Source organism: Mytilus edulis, chromosome 10 (assembly GCF_963676685.1).
Source record: "Mytilus edulis chromosome 10, xbMytEdul2.2, whole genome shotgun sequence".
Taxonomy (NCBI): Eukaryota; Metazoa; Mollusca; class Bivalvia; order Mytilida; family Mytilidae; genus Mytilus; species Mytilus edulis.
Genome location: NC_092353.1, coordinates 46,846,549 through 46,871,797, shown reverse-complemented (window position 1 = coordinate 46,871,797; position 25,249 = coordinate 46,846,549). Strand labels below are relative to the sequence as shown.

At 33.0% G+C, this 25,249-nt stretch overlaps 2 protein-coding genes across 2 annotated transcripts; both read left to right on the top strand.

The window, feature by feature from the left end:
• Window positions 1-660: 660 nt before the first annotated feature.
• LOC139492110 (uncharacterized) lies at window positions 661-3,479 on the top strand. Its single transcript, XM_071280251.1, has 2 exons — window positions 661-721; window positions 1,397-3,479. The coding sequence occupies exon 2, from the start codon at window positions 1,731-1,733 to the stop codon at window positions 3,477-3,479; it is 1,749 nt and encodes a 582-aa protein (XP_071136352.1). The 5' UTR covers window positions 661-721; window positions 1,397-1,730.
• Window positions 3,480-21,580: 18,101 nt separating this feature from the next.
• LOC139491324 (uncharacterized) lies at window positions 21,581-24,900 on the top strand. The gene is made up of 4 exons (XM_071278947.1): window positions 21,581-21,662; window positions 22,538-22,657; window positions 23,638-23,739; window positions 24,748-24,900. The coding sequence occupies exons 1-4, from the start codon at window positions 21,624-21,626 to the stop codon at window positions 24,880-24,882; spliced, it is 396 nt and encodes a 131-aa protein (XP_071135048.1). The 5' UTR covers window positions 21,581-21,623; the 3' UTR covers window positions 24,883-24,900.
• Window positions 24,901-25,249: the final 349 nt, after the last annotated feature.

The following is a 25,249-nucleotide window of genomic DNA, read 5'->3' as shown; positions in this document are numbered from 1 at the left end:
AATTTTTTATAGACATATATCATAACATAATTAAACGTTACACAAATGCTCGGACGACCTGATGCGCAAGGTTTCATATAATATATATTTTTCTGTATTATTACAGATATAGAATTGACATCCTGATTATGTAAATCATGGACACCACATAATGAAATTCATGGACGTTCGTATGCCTGTTTTCGAAAATGGTATAGTTATTTTGTTAAACATTTAAATATATAGATATAGGAAGATGAGGTATGAGTGCGAATGAGACAACTCTCCATCCAAGTAACAATTTATAAAAGTAAACCATTATAGATCAAGGTACGGACTGCGACACGGATCCTTGGCTTACAGCAAACAGCAAGTCATAAAGGACACAAACAATTACTATTAGACTTAATACTTAATCACTTTTGTTTGAAAAAAAATTCTTTCATATTTCAATTTGGCTCAGTATAAATTCGATATCAGCAGCATGACTGTTGTAGTCTTCGGTCACTTTTTTATCAATTGTATTATAATTCAGAATGTGAAATACATGTCTGTAGCCGATGCCTCCTTACTATATATTTTACAAGATAAGAGAATGTAGCCTTTTAAGGCTGTTTAATAAAGATAAATAATTTTGCAGCCGCTCATTATATATTACCAATATATTTCGATATCTATTTCAGGTACATCCATAAGGGGTTACAGTATTTACATTGATAAGAATGAAGAAACATAAGGAATGGTAAATATATACAACACTACTTTTTTTATTTTTTTATACATATTTAACAAAACTGGTTGCAAGGGTCTTCTCGGCACAAGACCATACAATAAGCACAAGTGTCCGCTGGATTGAAATGATTCGGCATTGAAGGTGATCTACTAATGAAAAGATGAAAAAAAATAATGATATAAGGGAAACTTAATGTTGGGTTAATGTCAATGAGAACCACCATTCAAACATCACAATGTTCTAAGACTGTTACTGCATGTTTAAATATATGCTGCATGAATATGCATCTCGTATGGCATACTAGACACTATACAATTAGTCTTATACAGCATATCACACCCGGTCTAAAAGAGGAACTATATTGCATTCGCCTTGTCCATCTGTTGAATATTCAAACTACCGCGACTGTATAATAGCATAACGTTCTCGTCATTATACTTGTGTATAGATACATTTGATTTCTGTTTAATATGGGTACATTACGGAAAATATTGTTCCGAGCCGGGTCAAAAGAGGTATGAACAACTTCCACCCTATTTTTTGAAACTGGCTTAATCTGCTCCTGTTTTTTGCATTATGGTTCACAGGAAGATAAATAATACAACTAAAAATAAAGGTTAAATTAGAGTAAACAATTTCTGATTAAATAATTAAAATAATTTCTCCTTCATTTTCAATTTTTAGGTAATGCTGTGAGGATGCCTACCCCACGAAATTTCAGTTGCATTATATGTACGAAAACGCACTTAAAAGAGACAAACCGACGATCAATATTTAGTTCTGGATTACGGAACTATGTAGAGTCAATTTTAAAAAGACATGTGTACGAACATGACGCAATTTGCTTAAAATGTAGAACAAGAATTCAACGAGAAATTAAGGCTAACAAATTAGTTAACAATGTGACTGTTGCAGAAAAAAATAAAAGCAATGAAAAAAAAACCAACCAAGCTCTGGAGGCGTCCTAAGTCCAAAAACCATACAACTTCCAATACGTTCTACCACAAAATCACACCGTATGTGTATTGTTTGTAAGAAACAGAATTCAAATAGGCATAAACTTATTGTTGTTCCCAATGAAGCCAAGACACAAACATTTATAGACAAGGGCATCTTTATTTCCACGAACAGTAGGTGTTGTTCTGATCACCTTGTTGGTAAATACTTCAAGCAAGAGGCTCTGAAAGCATTAAAGCATACTTCTCCGTCGACATTCTTCAACCGTACGGATGTAAACAACTTGTTGGATAGAACCAGGTCAATGCTAAAAGATGTTGGAAAACTTAATTTCGATGTCCAGATAGCTATGTCAGATGACGATTTTGTTAATCTCACTGGACTCACTAAACAACAGTTTGACGTTGTCGCCACACATGTTACAGACTTAAGAAACTCTGAAGTGCGCTCAATAAGAACATGTCTTGCTATTCTCCTTGTAAAATTACGCACTGGATTATCGAACACAATCTTGGGAACTCTTTTCAGCCTTAAGTCCTACAATATACGGCGAGCCGTACACTCAGCTCGAGAGTCTCTAATTAAAAATTTTGTTCCATCATTTTTAGGATTTAACCATATGAGTCATTCCGTTTTTGCCCAGATTCATACAACTCCAACTGCCAAAACATTGTTTACAGGAAACAATGAAGACACAGCTGTTCTGATCCTAGATGGGACATACATATACATACAGAAAAGTTCATACCACAAGTTCCAGAAGAAAACCTACAGTATGCACAAAAATCGACCTTTAGTCAAACCCATGATTATAGTTGGATCTGATGGCTACATTTTGAGTGTCTTTGGGCCATATTATGCCAATGGCCACAACAACGATGCCTCAATTACCAAGCATTTATTTAAAACCAATGCTGAAGATATAAAGACATGGATAAAGTACGATGACGTATTAGTAGTCGACAGAGGTTTCAGAGATGCTCAAGCTTTCCTTGAGAGTTTGAACTTGAAAGTAGAGATGCCTTGTTTCATCAAAAAGGGACAAAAACAACACACTACCGAGGAGGCAAATTCTTCACGACTTATAACAAAAGTTCGGTGGGTAGTTGAAAGCGCCAATGGACGCATTAAACAGTGGCGCTTTCTCGACAAAGTCGTTTCAAACCATTTCGTTCCCTATATTGGAGATTTTGTCAGAATTGTTTCTGCATTTATTAATTGCTTCCGGGCTCCACTGATTAATGATTTTTGCAATGAAGAGATTGGCCAAACTATGCTGGATAAAGCACAGCTTGGTAACCAGGTACAGAAGTATGTCGAGGACAATAATCTAATTCGCAAAAAGGCTATTTATTCTGAAGTAAATGGCACGGAAAACGTTTTAGATTTTCCTAAACTTACTCTCCAACAAATCAGAGATATTACTATGGGAGTATATCAACTGAAGCAAGCCCCAAGATATACAGAAAGCCATCTATCTGATGACAATTACATGCTCCAGACTTGCCGTGACCGTCCTAATCTATTACGAGTAAAACTAACATCCAGGCATTCGTCCTCAAGAGTGTACAGTCTATGGATTGAATTTAGTGGAGATGAAGTCACTGGTTGGTATTGCACCTGTAAAGTTGGCGCCCGGGTGGTTGGTTGTTGTGCGCATATTGCATCTACAATGTGGTACCTTGGTTATAGCAGGTGGGAACTAGAGACACCAAGCACGTGTAAATATGAAGATTCAATTTTGAATGCAAAAGATGTGCCACTTGAAACAGATTCCGATTCTGATAGTGACGGTTTCATTGAGGAGTGAATCTCTGACACTCATATTTATTGACAGAGGTTAAGATGTAAATGCATAGAAACATAGTGAATTTATTTAACAGGGGGTGGGTTTTTTTCATTGTTGTATTAACAAACGATTTTTTTTCGGAGATCAGCATCCGATTAAAATTGTTCTTGTGTTGCGGAATTCTTTTAGATTTTAATGTTGAATACGTTTTTTTCTCGCTGATCGTACATACTCTATTGTTAATTATCTGCTCACTAATTAAAAATAAGAATATGTTTGTACACATTTTTAGTCACATGTCAGATATATAAAAAAGAAGAAGTGTTATGATTGCCAATGAGGTTAGATCCACGCGAGTTTTAGTCATAGCTTAGGTATCAGTCTTTTTGCTCTTACTGAACATACTCTACATTAAACAATATATAAATCTAAAAAATGAACTACAATTATACTGAAATAGAAGATAGTTTGGTACACCTTGTCAGCAAATCTGGTTAAAGTTTTTCCTCCTTGGAGCTGATTGACGTGTGATAATCACGTGTGATGCTATGTGTCTTTAATAAACAAGACTTTGGTCACTTTGGAGATTACCCTGTTTATGTGGTATTACGTACATATATGCCAAAAGAATGTGTTGATATATGATTATGCACTATGATAGGTTTATCTAATTACCGTCACTTTTAATACAGACATCCGACAGTTTTGATTCAGACCAATGGCGTACATTTTGTTGTCCATATATTACACTATATCTTAAGATGCTTTTTACACGTTTCTGCGTAATATATATATATACTTAAACTAGTAAGTTATACCTGTTTGGCGGTTTATAGTCTATATTCAGATTGTTGTCTCTTTGACATGCACATTCCCGATTTCAATTTCATCTATATGCAGTGGAACTTTTTACAAAGGATGATTTTCCTTGGTTCCACGAACATTCACAGAACATTGTGTAATTTTGTCAAAGAAAACTGCCTGTTATTTCATTATTTATATAATTGTTTGATCATTGAATAAATCAATAGTTCTAGTAATTCTGTTTTTTTACTTAACTGCTATTGTACAAGGACTTAACATAATACTTATGATATAATGATGAGAAGGCCTTGAAGGTCATAATAACTTTGATTTTTTTAAAAAACTTTTTCGTAAGACTTTATTATTTGTTTTGGGTTGGGTTTTTTTTTGGGGGGGGGGGATTTTTTTTTTTCGTTTAGTACACACCAAGCTTCTTCCATCCATAGTTGGATAGTGATAAATCTACAAAATATCAAAACCGTTTAGATGACAAATTAACATAAGAAAAGTACAATATCAGCGTAAATCGTATAGAGAAAGGTCGTTGCTACGCAATGGATACGGTTGCTAGGTAGTTTCTAAGCATTAAAAAGCTAACAAAATGTAAGTTATTTACAACTGTCATGCAATCACCTAACAATAGATACCTAGCTTTGGTCAACACATAAGGGGTTGCAAAAACCTTGAAGAGATATTAAAGGCTGTGATTGCTTAATATACAGTGCTGTTGCTATGGGTCATTCTGGAGGCTAAGATATGATAAATTCTCGTATTTAATAATTCAGATAAATGAGACATTATAGTTAGAGATTTCCATATATGTATTGTATAATGATACATTTTTATTCATATAAAAAAGACACATTTTTAATGAATATGGTTAAAAATAGCGCATAAATAGCAGATTTTAAATCTGTTGCTAGGCAACCAACAAATGATAATTACTAAAAAAAAATTGTCATTTTTTTAAGCTTCTATATTTAGTCTATTAAAATTATAAAATTCAATTCATTTGGAGAGGGGGCCAAGAATGGCCCTTATTGTACCTTGTCCTTTCCAATATTCTTGAACATGTAAAAGCTGTGATTTGAGATTTATCTGCCGTAAGATATTATTCAGTGCCTATCTTATTTCTTGGTTGCAATATTTTGCAATTTGAGATATAATACTGTGATTTGAGAATTGTAGAAACCCATATCAGTGAAATGGTAGGAATTGAATCACTGTGGGATATGGAGAAACCCACAGCTGAAGACACTTTAATAGAGGGCAACTCAGAAATGACTATTCAACAATTGTACCAAGAATTTTAAGCAGTTAGGAAACCTTATGCTCAAAGAACAGCTGAGGTTGACCGCAATATAAAGCAGAGCGAAGCGCGAATTGATAAAATGTGTGTTGGTCTCATAACGATGCAAGCTGAACAGAAAGAGGCAATGTATATTAATAATGAACAGATAGGAGCAATATCTCAGCAACTTCAGCAGTTTGAACACAAGATAGACCACAAGGCTAGTGGTAAGCGCTCGACGGTATTGACGGTCAGACCAATGAGAAATTCAATGTTGTGGTGAGACGGATGGACCAACTGACAACATCTGGGGAAGCAGACACAGTTCAATTTAAAAGTGCATTTGAACAGCAGGGTACTATCAAACAAATGGCATAGGTTGTAAGTGAATTAGTGGACAAGTAACATGAAGAAGTAAAAATTCTGCAATGGACACATCATCTAAGTTAAAATTTGACCTTAGCCAGTATACCAAGTCCACCAAAATTACATACCAAGCTCCCTACCTTGGGTCTTTCCACAATTAGTTCGCAAAAAACATCAACCGCACCAACTCTGTTGAAGACCAATTTGGTGTCTTCACCTAAAGTCGGAAGTCCTATGTCAGGGCCCTTGGCCCTGAATGAGACATTTCAAATTATTCAACAACATCCTCCATTTAAGAACAGAAAACTCTAGTGATCAAAGATACCAGTAAATGGCTTATATGTCTTCTTACACACACTTACAACCTACTATAAGTCAATCATATTGGTTCAAATTAGCATACCATTACAGAAACAAGTTTCTCAAATGCTGACTGCAGTGCCTACTAACAGTACAATCAATATCGGGTCAATGGCAATTCCTCCTCTTCCCACGTTTATGACTCCAATTATGACAACCTCATCAGCTCCCGGAGCTCTAACAGGCTTGCCACAACAGCAAGTTGACTCCACTGACCGATCCAGGTAAGGACAGAGGAAACCAAAAGAGCGTGGCAACATCTCTTCTTCAGACTACTCTGTGGAGATAGAATATGCCCGATGGCAAGAAATGTTGGTGCCAGGTACCAAAGCCGAAGCCCACACCTACCATAAATTCAAATGTTCAATGGAAGAGGATCCATGACTTGGAAGACGTTCATTTACCTATTTGAACGGACTGCTGGTAGACAATAATGGGAAAACAGGAAAAAAGGTGTGTAGGCTCCTAGATTGCCTGGCCGATGTTGCCTTGGAGTACGCTCGCAAGGTAAACACAGATGATGATTCCAAGGCATTACGAAAAGCATTGGAGCAGCGCTTCAGGACGAAAGACGATCAGACCAGATGGGAACAGAAGAATTCTTCCAAGGATGTAAAGATAAGATTCTGGCATTTAATAGAGAGGAACCCAGAAACGATCAACAAGGCGTCAAAACAATTGAAAACCTCAATAGCCAAACAGATGGCGATGTATGGATGAAAAATGCCAAATAATTGAGCGGTCCTTTTGAAAATGAGGTGCGTAACCTCACTCAAATTGTCACAAAACTAGCTGGTGTTATGCTTTCAACTAATCAGCGTAACCGTGGAGTGGCTGATCAATATAACCTTGGGTCTTCTGGTCAATATAATCGTGAAAGATCACCTGATCAATATACACGTGGACGATCCCCATAGCAATATAATCACGGTAGATCGCCATCATACTTTGAACGACAAAATTATTTTATGATGTGAATCTGTACCTATGTATCTTGTCATATTTTGAATGACAAAATTATTTTATGATGTGACTCTGTATCTATGTATCTTGTCATACTTTGAATGACAAAATTATCTTATTTATTAAAATTACTTTTACTGTTAACTAACTTTTTTTGTGATATACATTTGACGTGACTCTGTATTTATGCATCCCGTCATACTTTGAACGACAAAATTATTTCATGTCTACCTATGCGAATTTCAAACGTGCAATTTTACACCAGTATTCTAAACCCTCCTTCCTTGATGGGTGCATTTTACATAGACAAATAAAATCGTATAATATAATCAAAATGAGGATGTTAATTGATGTATGCCTTTTTGTGCTTCTTCTTTGTGCTTATGTTACCACATAAGGAACATATCTGATATCATCTGTGATAAAGGATGATTTCAACTTCACCATTTGAAACTCTTGGTTTCAAAGCTTCCTATCGAGCAGTAACCCTCTATCAAGGAAATCATGATATGAAATACAAGCAGGGGAATATCTTATCAATTGGGAAAATATACTCTGTATGCAGGTGCTGTTGGAATGTTGCTACCGTACATAGAAATGGAAAGTTCACGATTGGGAAGCTAAAATCATCTCTTTTGTCATAAAGTTTTGTTTTCAACCGACCTACATTGTCAATTTCTAGATGTAATTCAATATATGAGGCCGACTTTAAGCGTGGGATGTAGTCCAACACAATGTATGATGATGAGATGATGATGAATGGATGCTTAAATATTAAAGATATTAATAATATAATTTTACTTGAATTTTAGCAATAAAGGAAGTATTATAAGTAAGATTCTGTTAAGAAGACGGCAACAGCTTTCCTCAGTAAACTTCGAATACAAGACTGTGACAATTTATCTAGGTCATAAATAGCAATACAGGTAGTAAGGTTTTCACATCACAACACTGAAAGTTGATATGTTATTAATTTTGGAGAGATCAATGGCAGATAGAGTTAGTGAGCAACCCTTTAACTTCAAAACTTCAAGGGGGTTATGGTTTTTGTCTGAGTAAAAAATAAATGGCCCAAAGATTGGTTTCATCATTTCCATGGTAGGAAATAATTTTTCATTAGGATTGTAGCTTCATAATATTGAGTTGTAGCATGTGACTAATTTTTAGAACAGCATGCAGCTACTTTCTGTTTGGCGATAGTTAAAATAACCCACAGGATACCATTTACCTTAAATCAGAGGATGCTAATGTTATATCATGTATATGCTTTAAGAAGAATTGTTTCAAAATTTGAATCATTAGCGTTTTTATATAAGGTATTGGTTGGAGTTTACAGAAATGAGAATTATAAACAAAATCAACAGGAAAATGGTCCCAAATAATAAACTACATAGAAAAATGGGTGCAAAACAAATAAAAATACAGAATAATAGGGTGCTTAGATATATATAAAAAAAGGGGGGGGGGGAATGATGGTCAGAATACTGATATATAAAGAATAGATCAAAATGACCGTAACAATTCAAGATTTGATAGAGAAAAATTATGCAAAAGATTAAAGAACACAGAAATGAAAGATTCCCCCATCCAGAATAGACCCTCTTATTAATTATGATTTTGATGTTTTTTCAGTATCTTACAAAACTGGTGAAGTATCAGCACATAGAAGATCACTACAAGAGTTTGAACACAACAGGTATACTTATAGTTTGATTTATAGTTGTAAATAATTATCTGATCTAATGTTGAAGTTTCATTTTCAAAATAATACTGTGGATTTATTTATTTTTGTGGGTTTCAATTTTCATAGAGTTATGAAAGATACTGGATTTATTTTGTTTGCATACACAGTTATATGAAATTTGTACTTTGTTTTACTGTTGGTTCAACATTTTCCTGCTACTCTCAGAAACTTGAAAAAATTAATTTCACTATGTAATGACTATGCATGTCAAGTTATCAAGTTTATTATTATTTAATTGATTTTTTTTTATAACATTTTTGGTGACATTTGTTTTTAGTTTTGCTTAAATTTGCCACAACCTAAGTTAATATATACCATGAGTAATATAAAAAAAAGTCACCCAGGGTTTATAATATATTTGAGTTTCCTCCGCAAGACTCATTAGTGACGCTAGAATTAGAAAGTACCGTATATGGTGTTCTAGCATACACAGACAAATCTGAAAATAATTCACTACTAAAGAATATATTCCCACATGTAGATCTACGATTATTATGCATTTAATTAAATATTTCAGGTATTCCACCAAGACCTTTCACGAGAAATATTCATCCATGCCAGCTTCACAGATTATAACTAGGAGTATGGAACGCCACAGCTGTCTTATTTGGAATTCTGATATTACTTTATGTTGTTTTATTATAACTTAATGATATTTTGTCTTTACTTAATATGGTTTTGACATTACGTAATGATGTTTTAATATAACTCAATAGGGAATAGTCATTACTTAATGATATTTCGATATTACACGATATGGTTTCGTATTGACTTGATATAGTTTTGTCATTACTCAATATGGTTTTGTCTTAACTCGATGTGGTTTCACCATTATTCAATATGGTTGTGTCATTAGTCAATGCGGTTTTAACATTTCTTGATGTGTATGTAACTTAACGTAATTTAGTTGTTTCATTACATGATGTGGTTTTGTTATTTCGTAATGATGATTTGTCTATTCTTTATATGGTTTTAACATTACGTAATGATGTTTGAAAATTTGACGATTTTACACTACTTGATGTGTTTGTTTCATTATTTGATGTGGTCTTGTCATTCTTTGATGTGGTCCTGTCATTCTTTGATGTGGTTATCCCATTACTTGATGAGGTAAAACCACGTGACCAATTCGGAAAAACCTGTTCTATTTTAAGATAGATTTGAATGTTGTATGTGCCTTGAATGTGTGTGGCCATCCATCGAATTAGTTAATTCGAATTAAAGTTCGGGTTACTGTTTGAGTTAAACTTTGAGTGAGTTTTCGAATTCAAGTCATGCTTAGAATTAAAGTTCTTGTTAGCATTGAGTTTCGAGTTGGATTTCGAGCTTGAATCACATTTAAAGGCAGAGTTCTAGTTACAACTTTGAATTTGAGTCACCTCTTGAGGTAGAGTTTGAGTAAGATTCGAATTTAAGTCTCATTTAGATTAATTAAGATTTCGAGTTGAAATTCGAGCTATTTTTATATGTCTTTTTGAGGTCGTAATTAAATTTTCTATCGCGGAATAAGCGCTTTTGCTCGGGGTTCAGAAAAGACGGCTCCAGGGTATGCGTACTAATTAAACAAAGTTATAGTATACAAAACGCAACATAGGAGTTGAAATAAAGTACTGTTAGATGTGGTGTGATTGCCAAAGAGACAACTATCCACCAGAATTTAAATGCAGTGGATATAAGACATCATATATATAGTCAGTTACAAAAGGCCACCATGCACTATGTGATAAAATCAAATGAAAAAACTAACGGTCTAATTTACAAAAAAACAATTATATAACACATATGTATACAACGACAACAATTGAGCTTCATGCTCTTGACTTGAAGCAGGTACATGAAGAAAATGCACGTGGCGGCGTTTAACATATATGTGAACGATAAATCATAACCTAACATCGGCCTGTAACAGTAGTGTAAAAGCACAACACGAGAAAAAAAATGTAAACTAGACAAAGTGATGCCTATGCACTCCACTCATTTAACCGCTTATACCCCAAAAAGGACAAAGTTCAATTTTTCTCCCAAAAGAGGAAAAATAATAAAAAGTAAAAAACCCTGACCACATGCACACCTTCAATACATGTACAAACAGCCAGTAGAGTGATAAATTCCTAGTATTCAAACTGTAGGAGGAGTTATCTGGAAACGCCCTACTTATGCAAGTAAATTTTCCCCAAAATGACAAAGTTCAACTTTCTCCCAAAAGAGCAAATATTAATAAAAATTAAACCCTGACCACATGCAGCACACCTTCAATATATGTACAAACAGACAGTAAAGAGAAAACTTCCTATGATTCAAACTGTTGGAGAGTTATGCGGAATAACTATATACCAATAATGGGACGGACAGAGGTTAAACACTATGCCCCAACTTTCAGTTGCGGTAAAGTTGCGGTGGCTTGAAACACAGTTTCAATTGGCTGACTCAATGGATCGGTATTACTGGGTAATTTAAATCCATCGGGGTGATCTCGGGTTCCCAAGAAAGGTAAAGAGATTCTGTTCAACGTGTGGCACCCATTTTGATATTCGCGAATTTACAAACTGAGTGATTTGGTTTTATTTGGTAGTTCACATTCGAGTAAAAGATGACGGTATTATAGTTACGACAACTGGAACATGTTCGTCGTCACATGTGAAAGATATTCCAAAAAGTTTATTTTTCAATTAGTGCGAGGTAGATCAGAGAACTCAATTGATTAATTTAAAAATAAAAGATTGATTTTCGTATATATGTTCAAATGATCATTCACGCTAAATAAAATCGGAGAATTCTTATTTTATAGTATTGATGCTTTGTCGCTTAGTCCGAGCCCCCTCCCCCGATTTTCCTGTAACTAAAGAGTAAGTTGGTTTGAATTGTTTCATTTGTTAACAATAAAGTATTAGTCTTTTGATTTATGTCGAGCCTGCGACATCAATGTAGCGGCAGTGAGACACAACAACGTCGTCGATAGTGGCGTCATTTCGGGACCTTTTGTAGCTTACTATGGGGTATGGGTTTTGCTCATTGTTGAAAACCATACAGTTTTGTTTAGTTAAATAAAACCGAATTAAACTGTTTTGACATGATAAATTTATAACCTCCATGAAGTGTTTTAAAACTTGTATAGAAGTTGTTCCTCAATATCAAGAAAAAGCATCTACAGAAAAACATTTTATTTTACCGATGAATGTACAGACGATAAACATTACGCTTTTACACTGAAAGCAGCAATATCAGGCGAGACACAGCATTCCGTGGAATATTTTACAAATTTATTATAATACTGCTTTTATTTGAGAACTTCGGATGAAATAACAGGACCAAGTGGTTTGGGGATATCCAAATTATGTCCGAAATACTGTAAAATTTTTAGATTTTTTTTTATTATTATTGTCTGCCGTTCCCTTTTTCATTCCAAAAAACTATGAACAACCACTCGAACTTTAATTTGAACTTTAACTTTGGCGATACCCACCCAAAGCACATTAAACAAACGACATATTGAAATCTGTTAAAAAATCTGTTAAAAAATAGAACATATTTTTTCGAATTGGTCACGTGGTTTTACCTCATCAAGTAATGGGATAACCACATCAAATAATGACAGGACCACATCAAAGAATGACAGGACCACACCAAAGAATGACAAGACCACATCAAATAATGAAACAAACACATCAAGTAGCGTAAAATCGTCAAATTTTCAAACATCATTACGTAATGTTAAAACCATATAAAGAATAGACAAATCATCATTTCGAAATAACAAAACCACATCATGTAATGAAAAAAATACATTCATTAAGTTAGATACACATCAAGAAATGTTAAAACCGCATTGACTAATGACACAACCATATTGAATAATGGTGAAACCACATCGAGTAAAGACAAAACCATATTGAGTAATTACAAAAGTATATCAAGTCAATACGAAACCATATCGTGTAATATCGAAATATCATTAAGTAATGACTATTCCCTATTGAGTTATATTAAAACATCATTACGTAATGTCAACACCATATTAAGTAAAGACAAAATATCATTAAGTAATAATAAAACAACATATAGTTATATCAGAATTCCACATAAGACAGCTGTGGCGTTCCATATAGGAGACTTAATGTATAGTTGTTGTAGAGTGGCATCCTTACCATGACAGATCAAGAAGATCTAGATATAAGTGCCAAAGTGATCTCATGAATGTGATAAACTTTTATTACATATAGTGATTTAGTCAGTCTTTGTGTTGATTTAGTGGATCTGCTAGTTTGAGTATGATTTCCTTTTAGTATATTTCCTCTGATTACCTTTTGGTACATATCTTTCAAGTTTTCCTTGTCTCCATGAGTGAAATTAAGCACAAGAGGACCGTATGCTCCTCTTAAATTGTAAAACATTTTTTTGTTCTCATTGTTGAAAGTTGCCTATAGTTTCTTACATCCACTTTATTTGAACTTGGGGGGGGGGGGGGATATTTGTCTCTTTGACAATTGATTATAAGGAAAAAATGGATTGTTAAAAAATAAGTGCTGATCAATTATTATAGCCCATACAATTTATTGCTTTGGATAAAATATTTCTAACCTGTCGGTCCGTTCCTCGAACAACAGAATTTTTCACGAAACTTTGTAGATGATAAGAACATACTATGTAGATCTGCATATCGACAGGAAATTATGAATCAATTATTTTTCTAGGAGTTATACCCTTTGAACTTATTGGCCTTAATATACTACTGCAACATATTCTCATCACATCTCCTTTGATACCACACAACAAAATTTCATAAAACTGTGTAGATAATAAGGACAAACTGTGTAGATGTGCTTATTGGCAGGAAATTACGTTTAATTTTCTTTTCTAGGAGTTATGCCCCTTAAACTTATTGGCCTTAATATACTACTTGGACAGTTTTCATCGCAACTGCTTTGAAACCACACAGCAGAATTTCATTTAACTTTGTAGATGATAAGGACATGCGTATCGACTGGAAATTATGAATCAATTTTTTTTAGGAGTTATGCCCTTTGAACTTTGAATATTCGCCTAAATATACCCTTTCAACCCCTTTGTAATCACTCTAAAACCACACAACAGAATTTCATGAAACTTTGTAGTTAACAAGGACATACTATGTTAATGTGCATATACACAAGAACATTTTTTTATAAGTTGACTTTTGTAGAGTTATGAGTCTTTGAACTTAGGAATCTGGTGAGATTTTGTTTGTCCAGTGTCAATGTGGGGGTATGTGAGCGTGCTAACAAAGGTTCTTTAATTTAGAAAAAAATTATGCCCTTTTGGAAATTTTGATTATAAGGAAAATTGCATTGCTAGCACACTCATGTGAACAGTTCTTGCAGGATTTTTATGAAATTGATCATTAAGGGTTATATCATCAATATCTTAGACAAATTCGAAAAATCAGTGCCCATCAATTATTTCTAAAAGAGTTATGTGCTTTGGAAATATTGTTTATATTGTAAATTGCATTGTTAGCACTCATGTGTACAATTCTTGCAAGAGTTAAATGAATCTTTTATCAGGTTTATATCATCAATGTTATTGACACTTTTGAAAATAAGTGTGGATCAAATATTTGTAATGAGTTATGCCCCTTGGAAATATTTAATATAGCAGAAATCACATTGCATTTGCTCTGAAGCCTTTATTTCTCTAACCTATTTATAAAAACTTTTAAAGAACAAAACAGAATTTGTTTTTAATATATTAGTTATCGCCCTTGGACCTTAGACAGATAAAACATGTGCAACGAAGGGGACATTAGAACTCTGTTCTCTTAATTTTGTTGAAAAATACAATTTTTATATTCTATGACTTTATCAGATTGATGCATTTGCTTGTATGATCAGTATATTCTGAAATATGATTCCTGATTATGATAAAATGTAATTTGATGGTGCACTTACAACTATGATTTTATCTATTATTTATTATTTTATGAACTGCTGTTAGTATCTTGTTATTATTGTTATAATCAAATTATGTGCAATTTTAATTGTTGATAATGTTTAATGAAAGAATAAATTTTTATTTTCAAAGAGACTTTAGCTTTTTTTCCCCGCTTTGTAATATCTGGAGTTGTTTATAATTGGAGTATACCAGATGTCTCTGTGTTTGCTTGCAGTATTTATAAGAAACTGATGTTGTGGTAGTTGATACACAACTAGTATTTCATATCTGCAGTTTGATTGTTAAATGAAGCGTGCTATTAACCCCTGTAAGTTATCGATAGATGACGTTTACACAAATATTTCTGATATTTTAAGTGTGTGTAATCAACCTTTTATATAAGAACAATGTGTGTAATTGCTTTGATTGCTAACCTTCACTAAATTTGAACTCTGGTGGATATTTGACTGATTCATACAACATTTCTTTATTATTAAGCCCCACTTAGGAGCATTAAGTTTTTCAGTTTGTGTGTCTGTTTATTTGTCTTTTCTTCTGTTCATCTTTCTGTCTGTGCTGCTTTAGTTTTAAGGTTTTGGTCAAGGTAGTTTTTGATGAAGTTGAAGTCCAATCAATTTGAAACTTAGTACTCATGTTCCCTATGATATAATCCTTTTAATTGTAATGGAAAATTAGAGTTTTGACCCCAATTGCACATTTAACTTAACATAGAATATGATAGTGTGGAAGGAGCATAGGTGTACTATGGATACATCCTTGTTATTTTGGTGTATATCTGGTATTTCAATTCTAACATTCATTTATCTATTCGTCAAGCATATTCCTTTTTAGTGCTATACTTGAATAAATTACAAATAATGATTTACTGAGAAAGTAAACATTTTTGTTTAGGCACTTTATAAAGGAAATCATGACAGTAAATACAAGCTCTGGAACATCAGATGGGACATATATACTCCATATGCAAATGAGGTTTTATATATACCTTCAATGTACATGTCTGAAGATGACTAGAGTTTGTTAACTAAGTCCATTACATATACTTTTTTACACTTTCAATATCTATTCGAGTGCAATATATAACAAGTTTAAAGACAAACATTTACTAGTTTTCTGCCTTAAACCTCGCATGAAAAAAAATCGGGGTTTTCATCCTTTTTTTAAGATCCGTATAGTCAATTGAACGAAAGCAGTTATTTACGTACTACAAAGTCACCTTATGCTCTTAGATAAACGAACTATGGTCTCTAAACCTAGTACTGTATCTATATCTATATTGTGTATTTGAAGTCACCGAATTATTAGTCACTAAGTACATCTACCACAGAAGAAACAAACGTCAAAGCCGAATAACATTGTACCTTCACATTTATTAAACATTCACAATCAACCCGTCCAAAAGTATAAACGATTCACATACCACTTTACTAAAAATTGTGGATTTCATTTTGCAATATTATTGTAATTTTTTTTTAAAGTAAATCACACTAGTTTAGAAAATCAAAAAAAAAAATCCACATTAAGTGAATGTAAGCAAACAAAGATTATAGGCCAATAACAATGAATATATAGTCAGCTCATTTATTAAAGGCATGACACAATGTGAAACAATTACACCATTAAAAACATGGTAAGATCTGTTTATCTGTGTATATCGTTGTGTGGACAATTAAATGACATTTTAGAACATACAGTATTGATTGATGCTGTTTATTTGCAGATCACCTTGTATTTTGGTTTATTTATAACATAATGGGTAAATCAACCATTAAAACAACTGAGAAAGTATGAGTTCATACCAGAGGTCAAGAAGGTCCGTGACGTAGGACAAATACGTCAAAGTTGTCCTTTTCTTTGGACGAGTGTCAAACATTTAAAATTTAATTTCATAACGTGTCTAAAAGTACCAATCTACCTGAAAGCGGTACAATGAACTCTCTCACAGTTTCGTATTTCATCTCTGACTTTCTTTCTATTTCGGTATTTAGTTCATGGAACTATTATTAGCAGAAGCACCGGTCTTACCGAGTTTGAAATACCTGAACACATGACTAGTGATAAAATAAACGTATAAAGGGCGTTGTCAGTTTATTTTCGATTTATGAGTTTGACTCTCCCTTTGGTATCTTTCGTCCCTCTTTTTTAACAAGAATTAAATTAAAAAAAAAGAGAGATTTGTTTCAAGACATAACCACTCTATACATGATATATTGACTCAGGTAAACACCAAAACTTAAATACACAAAACAATTTAATTTACTGTTCTAAGAATAGTAGGATAACTATATAAAACATCCGTATTCTTTTTCTCGAATAATCTAAATATGCTCCTTTTAGTTGTTGTTTTTTAAAGAAAATTAGAGAAAAAAAAATAAAATAAATAAGATAAGCCAAATTATAAACAGAAATTTATAGACCAGCATGATCAAGTTATTATTATCATTTAACCTTAATAAAACATTAGAAAGAGTGATGTCCAAATTACCTCAACATACAATTTGATGACCAAATTTATAAGTCATCATCGTGGAAATTGCAAATTTTATAGTAATACATTCTTTAGGACCAGATAACAAATCTGATTAAAGACTGATCAATGATTTACATGATTTAGAAGACTGTTATAATGGCCATTACGTAAATGTTCATTATTTTCAGCATCTATGATGAGTTACTTGTCTTTTGATACATACATTCAATGTTGAATTTTGAAGAAGTCTATAGCTTGTTAAATAAGTCTGTGTATATACTTTGTACAGTTTCCTAACATATTTCAATATCTTTTCAGTGCAACATAAAACAAATAAAAGGACAAATATATACTCATCTTCGACCTTAAACTCGCATAACAAATCTTGTTTTGTTTATCCTTTTTCTCAAAATCCGTTCTGTCAATCGACCGAAGGCTGTTATTTACGTAATAGAAAGCCACCGTTTTATCACAGTATCTCTGAATCTAGTACACTATTTTATAATCTCTATTGAACCGAAGCACTTAGCACTAAATACATATTTCACAGAAGAAACAAACGTCTAAACCAGATAAGAATGTACCTTCACATTCATTAAACAGCCACACCCAACCTGTCCATAAGTATAAATGATTCACATACAAATACTAGTAGTGATTTTTTCGTTACCAAAGACGAAATATAGTTACATGTACAATGTATAATGATAATCAGGATTTATAGTCCTAAAACATGGGGATAGATAATAAAAACAAAAATAATAGTAACAAGTGGTTTAGTTAAACTCACATTACTTACGTATATTAACCATTTGAACAAATAGGTAATTGGTTGTAGATTGGCGATTAATTTGTATTTTGAAATATTTCATTGGTTTATTGCTTTCAGCAACTTACCCTAGACATGTGCCTTATAGTCTACTAGAGTCCAAATAACGTGAATGTAAGAAAACTTTGATTGTCGGTCATCAATAAAAAAACAAAATCAAATATCGTCTAGGAAGCTACATGTAAAACAGGAAAGACAAAATGTGAAACGTTTTTATCAAGAATACCAACGTAAGTGGTGTTTATCATTGAGTACCGTAAAAATCATGTCATATTTTAAAACATAAGGTGTTACAACTTGATGTTTATATAAGGAGTACCTCACATTTATATTTATTCGTATCATAATTGGTAAACCAACAATTAAATCAACAAGCAGATATAGAAATGAATGAGAGGTTCACGTAAGATGTTAAGAATTTCCTTAAAGTAGGACAAAGACGTCAAAGTTGCCCTTATCTTTAGACGAGTGTTATATATTGAATATTTGATTTCATAGCTTGACCAATAGCATAATACTTAAAGGTGGCACATTACAATGTCTCACATTCGCGTATTTTATTTCATAGATATAGGAAGATGTGGTATAAGTGCCTATGAGACAACTCTCCATCCAAGTTACAATTATAAAAGTAAACCATTATAGGTCAAAATACGGCCTTCAACACGGTGCCTTGGCTCATGCCGAACAGCAAGCTATAAAGGGCCCCAAAATTAATTAGTGTAAAACCATTCAAACGGGAAAACCAACGGTCTTATTTATATAAAAACGAGAAACGAAAAACACGATACAACAAGCTGTGACATATATTGGAAAACGATGTATTTGTTGATGGAATTCAATCAATAGCTTGAAAACGAGTAAATGAACGCCTGGGTTGCTGATGCAATTTGGCTTGGTTATGTATTCAGATTATTCAGATTATTTATACCACCTTTTCTGAACAAATCACATATGAAATTTGTTAAGATTATATAAATGTACAGCAACAAATGCCACTTTTTATAAATGATGAAAAATTTCATAAAAATGAAATATCTTTAGCCTAAAGACAAAAGAGATCATTTCAATTGTGAACTTTACATTTCTAAGTAGCAACATTCCAGCAGCACCTGCATCTGATGTATATATCTCCCAATTGATACGATATTCCCGTGCTTGCATTTCCTATCATGATTTTCTTGATAGGGGCTGCTGCTCACAAGGAAACTATTGAACAAAGAGTTCCAAATGGTGAAGTTGACATCATCACTTCGTAAATTTTACAGACGCCATCACGAGTTGGTTGACCGTTATGGAATAACCTTTTCACAAATGATATCGGATATGTTCCTTACGTCGTAACTACAATCCCCCTCCCCTACATGAATGTGACCTATCGAATTAGACTATTTACCGGATTTGTAATCACATTAGCAACACGACGGGTGCCACACATGGAGCACGAACATGCTTACCCTTCCGGAGCACCTGAGATCACCCCTAGTTTTTGGTGGGGTTCGTGTTGTTTATTCTTTAGTTTTCTATGTTGTGTCATGTGTACTACTGTTTGTTTGTCTTTTTCATTTTTACCCATGGCGTTGTCAGTTTGTTTTCGATTTATGAGTTTGACTCCCTCTGGTATCTTTCGTCCCTCTTTTAGCCTAAGCATATTTATGAAAAGGAGCTATTCAAAATGATTTCACCAAAAAAATCACTTGTATTTATCATTTGAAGCAAAACAAAATATGTATATTTATCTAAAGGATAGATTATTTCAAGAAAACCACAACTGTTGGTAAAAGGATAAAATTTCGCCCCAAGTTGTTTTGATATCTTGAGTGAATATTTTTTAACATTATACTTGAATTGACGAGATGAAAAATAGCTTGAATGCAAATATTCGTTATAACACCACTGAACCAAAACGGTGTCGTATGCTTTTTAGCCATTTCTCACTCATTATACTATTCTGTTGTGCTGTTTTTGTGTACTATCCTACATTATATTAAGGTATTCGTTGTAATTCTGCGGTTTACATGTCAAAATTTACTATTATATTATTTATTTATTCTTGTATTTCTCTGTAATGAGTTTTCTTGCATTTATTTGTACTCTATTCCTGTTATGTAATTTTGTCATTTTATAGGTAAATTTAACATTGCAATAACGCGCGAGGTTTAACTAATCACATTCCCCCCTTAAAATGTCCAGTATCAAGTCAGAAATATCGCAATAGTTATCTAATAGTTCGTTTATATATACGTTGCGTTGTCGTTTGTTTTTTGTTGCACTTCAGTGTTTATGTTGTTTCGTTGTTTTCGTTGTTTTCGTTTTATAGTTGAGGTGCGTCCCTCAGTTTTAGTTTGGAACTCGGATTTGTTTTCCCTCGATGTATGACTTTTGAGCAGTGGTATACTGAGGGGGAGGACAGGGGGGTACCTTTCTCCCTTCTCCCACCCCTCTTCTCCTTTCTCCTACCCCATTCTCCTTTCTCCCATTAGAATAAAACATCTCCTTTTGAAATATTTTTTCTTGAAATATTAGAAAAAATTTTAAAAGGAGAGATATTTTATTTTTTCTCCTTTCTCCAACTTTTTCTCCTTTCTCCCAGCCTTCCTCTCCTTTCTCCTACCCCCCTTTCTCCTTTCTCCCACCCCCTTTCTCCTTTCTCCTACCCCCTTTCTCCCTGTCTTCCTTACCCCTGTCCTCCCCCTCTATACTACTGTTGCCTTTATTTAGTTATTCTTATGATGTGTGGTTACTCCACTGTCCCTGGTTATGGGAGGTTTGAGCTCTAAGAAACATGTTAAACCCTAACACTTTTGATATGGTGTTATATGCTATATATTGTTGAATACAAAACCCACTTTTGTCAAGAAACTGCAAATCAGTACAATGTGGTTGTCATGGGTTGCTGACTGCTAACATTTTTTTTGATAACGGCTTAATCATTAATATTGCTTGCTCATTTGAATTGTTTTACATATTGTCATATCGGGGACTTTTAACACTAAAAAATATCAACAACATTAGAGAGAGAAAAAAAAGCGTTGGTAATTTTTTTCCCCCATTTTTATGTTTCGTTATCAGGGCTATCAATATCAAATGGTTTTTTCAAGTAAACAAATTTTTTTTCAAATATGAACTTGAATACCAGCGAACGGGATTAATGTTTTTCACCAAAGTTCGTTGCAAGTCGGCTTAAAATAACGGTGTCAATAGAACTTTCAAGTGAGAAAAGGTATGTTAGTAAATCGACCGTATGGATCTTTCACATCTTATCGGAATGTTTAGTACCTAGTTAAGTTATACAACCCACATTTATCTTGTTCATGATCAAGATATGAATTTAGAACAACCTATATATATAGTCTTGTCCTTACAAACCATTTCATGTAGTAATTGAGTTTTGAATATAGAACACAATCATGATGCTTGTACTGTTGATCTGTTTCTTTGTTGGACAGGTAAGACTACTTGTTTTGGCAATTTCGCAGGGAAGTTTTCTTTGTTTGAGTATTTTCCTATGAACTTCACTTTTTTTTGTATTACAGTTCCGAAAAACATTCTTTGTGTAAAATAAGTCTGTTTTTCACAAGGATACCGCTCACTTTCAATAATTCAATTTTCTAAATAAAGCAAAACAATGATTGATTCATTAGTATACATGTTTAACATGTACAAAAATATTGTATATGATATAATATGTACACAGTATTGTATATTTTTTTTATACAATTTATAGCATGAGTTCTGGTAGATTAAATTTGCAACTGTATACACATGTTATGTACAATGTAAACTTTAAAAAATAAGTAAGTATTATAAGCATTCTGACCTAGATTTTTGTATGTTTGCTTAACATAAACAATGTAATAGTTTGAGATGGGAATGATATTTTATATCTTCTTGTTCATCCTTAAAAGTATTGTACTAATTCTTGAATATAAAAAATAGAATACTGTATTCCTTTTCTCATGACAACACTTGTAGAAGGTCTAAGCCCGGCCAGGTAAAACCAATAGTGTTAATATTGAAATCTGCACCTTTCCGCTGTTCACCCGGCATTAAGGAGTTACAGCAAAGACTGGTCGAATCAGTGTTAAAATAATGTTTCAAGATAGGTGACATTTCTTAAAGCCGATTCTTAGCTTGTGAACTAACACGTTAAAAATCCGGCGTTAGCGTGTCGGTCTGCTACAAAGCAGTATTCATAATTATGATCATTCCCGTCCGGAATAAGCATTTAATTTGAAACTGAACATGTAAATCCAGCCATCCATCTACGATACGTTAAAGGTAAAATGAATCATAAAATATTTTCTTGTATATCTAATTTTAGTCTCTTGCCGCCACAACAATGGCACCACATAGTACGAAGCATCATCATCACCATGGAACACGTCCAACACACGAACCTGCAGTGGTAGAGTCTTTCGGTTTCAAATATGATCCTCATTCTGTAAGTAAATCTTATGTTTGAAAGAATGTGCTAAAATCGGTAGGACTTTTGTTTCTTATCCTACAATGAGGGGGTAGGAGGGGACTTGATCCCGAAATCCCCGGCTTAAAAACACGAAATACCGAGGTCCCGAACTTAAATAAATTGAAATCTCGGCATCCCGAAATTCGAAAAAAGAATTCCTGAATCTCGAAAGGGTCAATCCTGAAATCCCGAGTTTAAAAACACCCGTTCCCGGAGTCCCGATAAAGGTCATATACCCCCTCTACAATCAACCAACTATAATTATACAAAAATCAGGCATAGCAATACAACTTTTTCTTTTCATGGTATACAAAACGATTCCACTGGTCTCGTGTGTCTCTTATTAGAAAACTGTTTAATTTATAAAACTATTCCGTTAACAAGCATTTAATATTTTATATCATAACTTGCGTATAACCAATTCAAAGATCTATAACTAACTAGAATGCTTAACAAAACAATTAATTTTGTGATCCTTATTCGAGGTTGAAGCAATATCGATTTATTTAACCATACAATTGATAAACAACGATTAATAATGTAGAAGTGTCACGGCTAAATTGTAAGATAACACAATACTATTACATTGTCCAAAAATACCAATTTTATTATTTGTACTTAACGAAACGGGATATAACATATTAAAAAGTGGCATAAAATCAGCTGATAAAGCTACCGCTTACCGGATCAACACAAAATTTACAAAGAAAATTTCAAAAAAAGATACAACTCACCGACCTAAGGAAACTCATATAAATACAATATAAAATACCAACAAGCGGTTATAACAGATTCATGGTTACCTGAATTGAAACTGAAAACAAAATAATTGTTAAATACATAATCTATCGTATGACAATTACATTAATATTGCAATTATGTATATTCCCAAAATGTACAACAACAAAAATGAGACAACGATACCGTTATATATGTTATTATTTATATATTTTCAGCATATGATGGCTGCCATGACCCATCATAAATGTTATCTTTACACCATGGCTGGCACAGAGTCAGCTGATGTACATACAACTCACGGTCTTCATTTACTTGAGGTATGATTATTTGCAATAATTCATTTTCAAATTATCAATTTGTTACTAGTTTTAACTCCTCAATTATCAAAGTACTTATACACCCAGTATTTAATAACGTTCCAGATGAAATGGCAAAAATATAGGTATTTTATTTATATGATTAACACCAGATGACTTTGGCCCTTTTGAATAGATAACTTCCCTTAGTTGTTTTCTACCGTTTTTTGACACTATCAATCAACTATTTTTTTTTTTTAAATTTTACTTTATAGAATTTATGTATGGGGATACTCTGGATTAGGAATATTGGTTTTGTCATCTATTTGCCACACTATTTTTCCCCATCAAAATTGAGGATCTTAATATATGCCTAACAGCATATGAAACACAATCGTTTCATATTTTTGTAAATCTAATTAATCCTGAAAAAGGGCCGCCTTTCAGTAAGAGTGATTTTGAAGTTATTAATCGGTAGTTAATGTGATTAAATTGAACATTGGCTAAGTGAAGCAATACATACTTTTCTCTGATTAAACTTTTTGATGAAGTAAATGATTCAAAATATGTCCCTCCCGCTATTTTTTTTCGAAGGTGATAGTCGATGTATCCCTTTAAACATTTAAGGATTTTCTTTTTTCTTGTTTTTGACTCTTTGTCAGATATTTGAAATCTTCTCAACTTATCAATTTAGTTCAAAGATTTTCTCAGCATAACCATTCTCTTTTCATTATTTCATTACATATATACATAGTTCTAAAAGCCATTTCTTAAACTCTTATAAAATCCATATCGTTTTTAATAGTTTTAAAAGAAAAAAGGTCTTAAAAATCTAAAGAGAATCATTTATCACCAAATTTCATTTTTAAACCTAAACAGCAAGGACACTGGTCTGTCATTTTTCTACTTACCATAATAGATAAATTTCATTAGTTGTATACTATCAATTCGTATCAGGTTATCTAAAGCTTGTTATTTTAAAACAGAAGAGCAAACATCATTAATACACCATTTATATATTCATTTCAGACAAAACTTATTACAATGGTAGACGACACAACTATGACCTACAGTACCATGACACACGATGAACTCACCGCTATCAGTAAATTGTTATCCCATACATGTAACAAGGCTGGATGGACCACATACAAACTTAATTAAATTTAACTCTACATCATTTGTAAATATGTCTGTGTTTTTATTTGAATTCTGAAAAATTGAGCGAGTTTTTTTTTTTATTTTTGCTTGTTTGGTCATAGTTGTCGTTCAAACATGAGAATTTCATAGTATATTAACACTTATATTCAAAACCCAGAAACTTCTGTGTACGAAGAAGTGTATCATTTATACATTTAACCAACAATGTTTTATCGATATTCAAATCACATTAATCCACCGAGAAGACAAAAGGAAAAGTCGAGGTAGGTAACAAACAAAAATAGAGGGAATCTCATGAACACTTATTTATAATTTCCTTAAAAGGGCAGACTTAATAAAATTGTTTCTAGTTTATTTAAGAATAATTCAT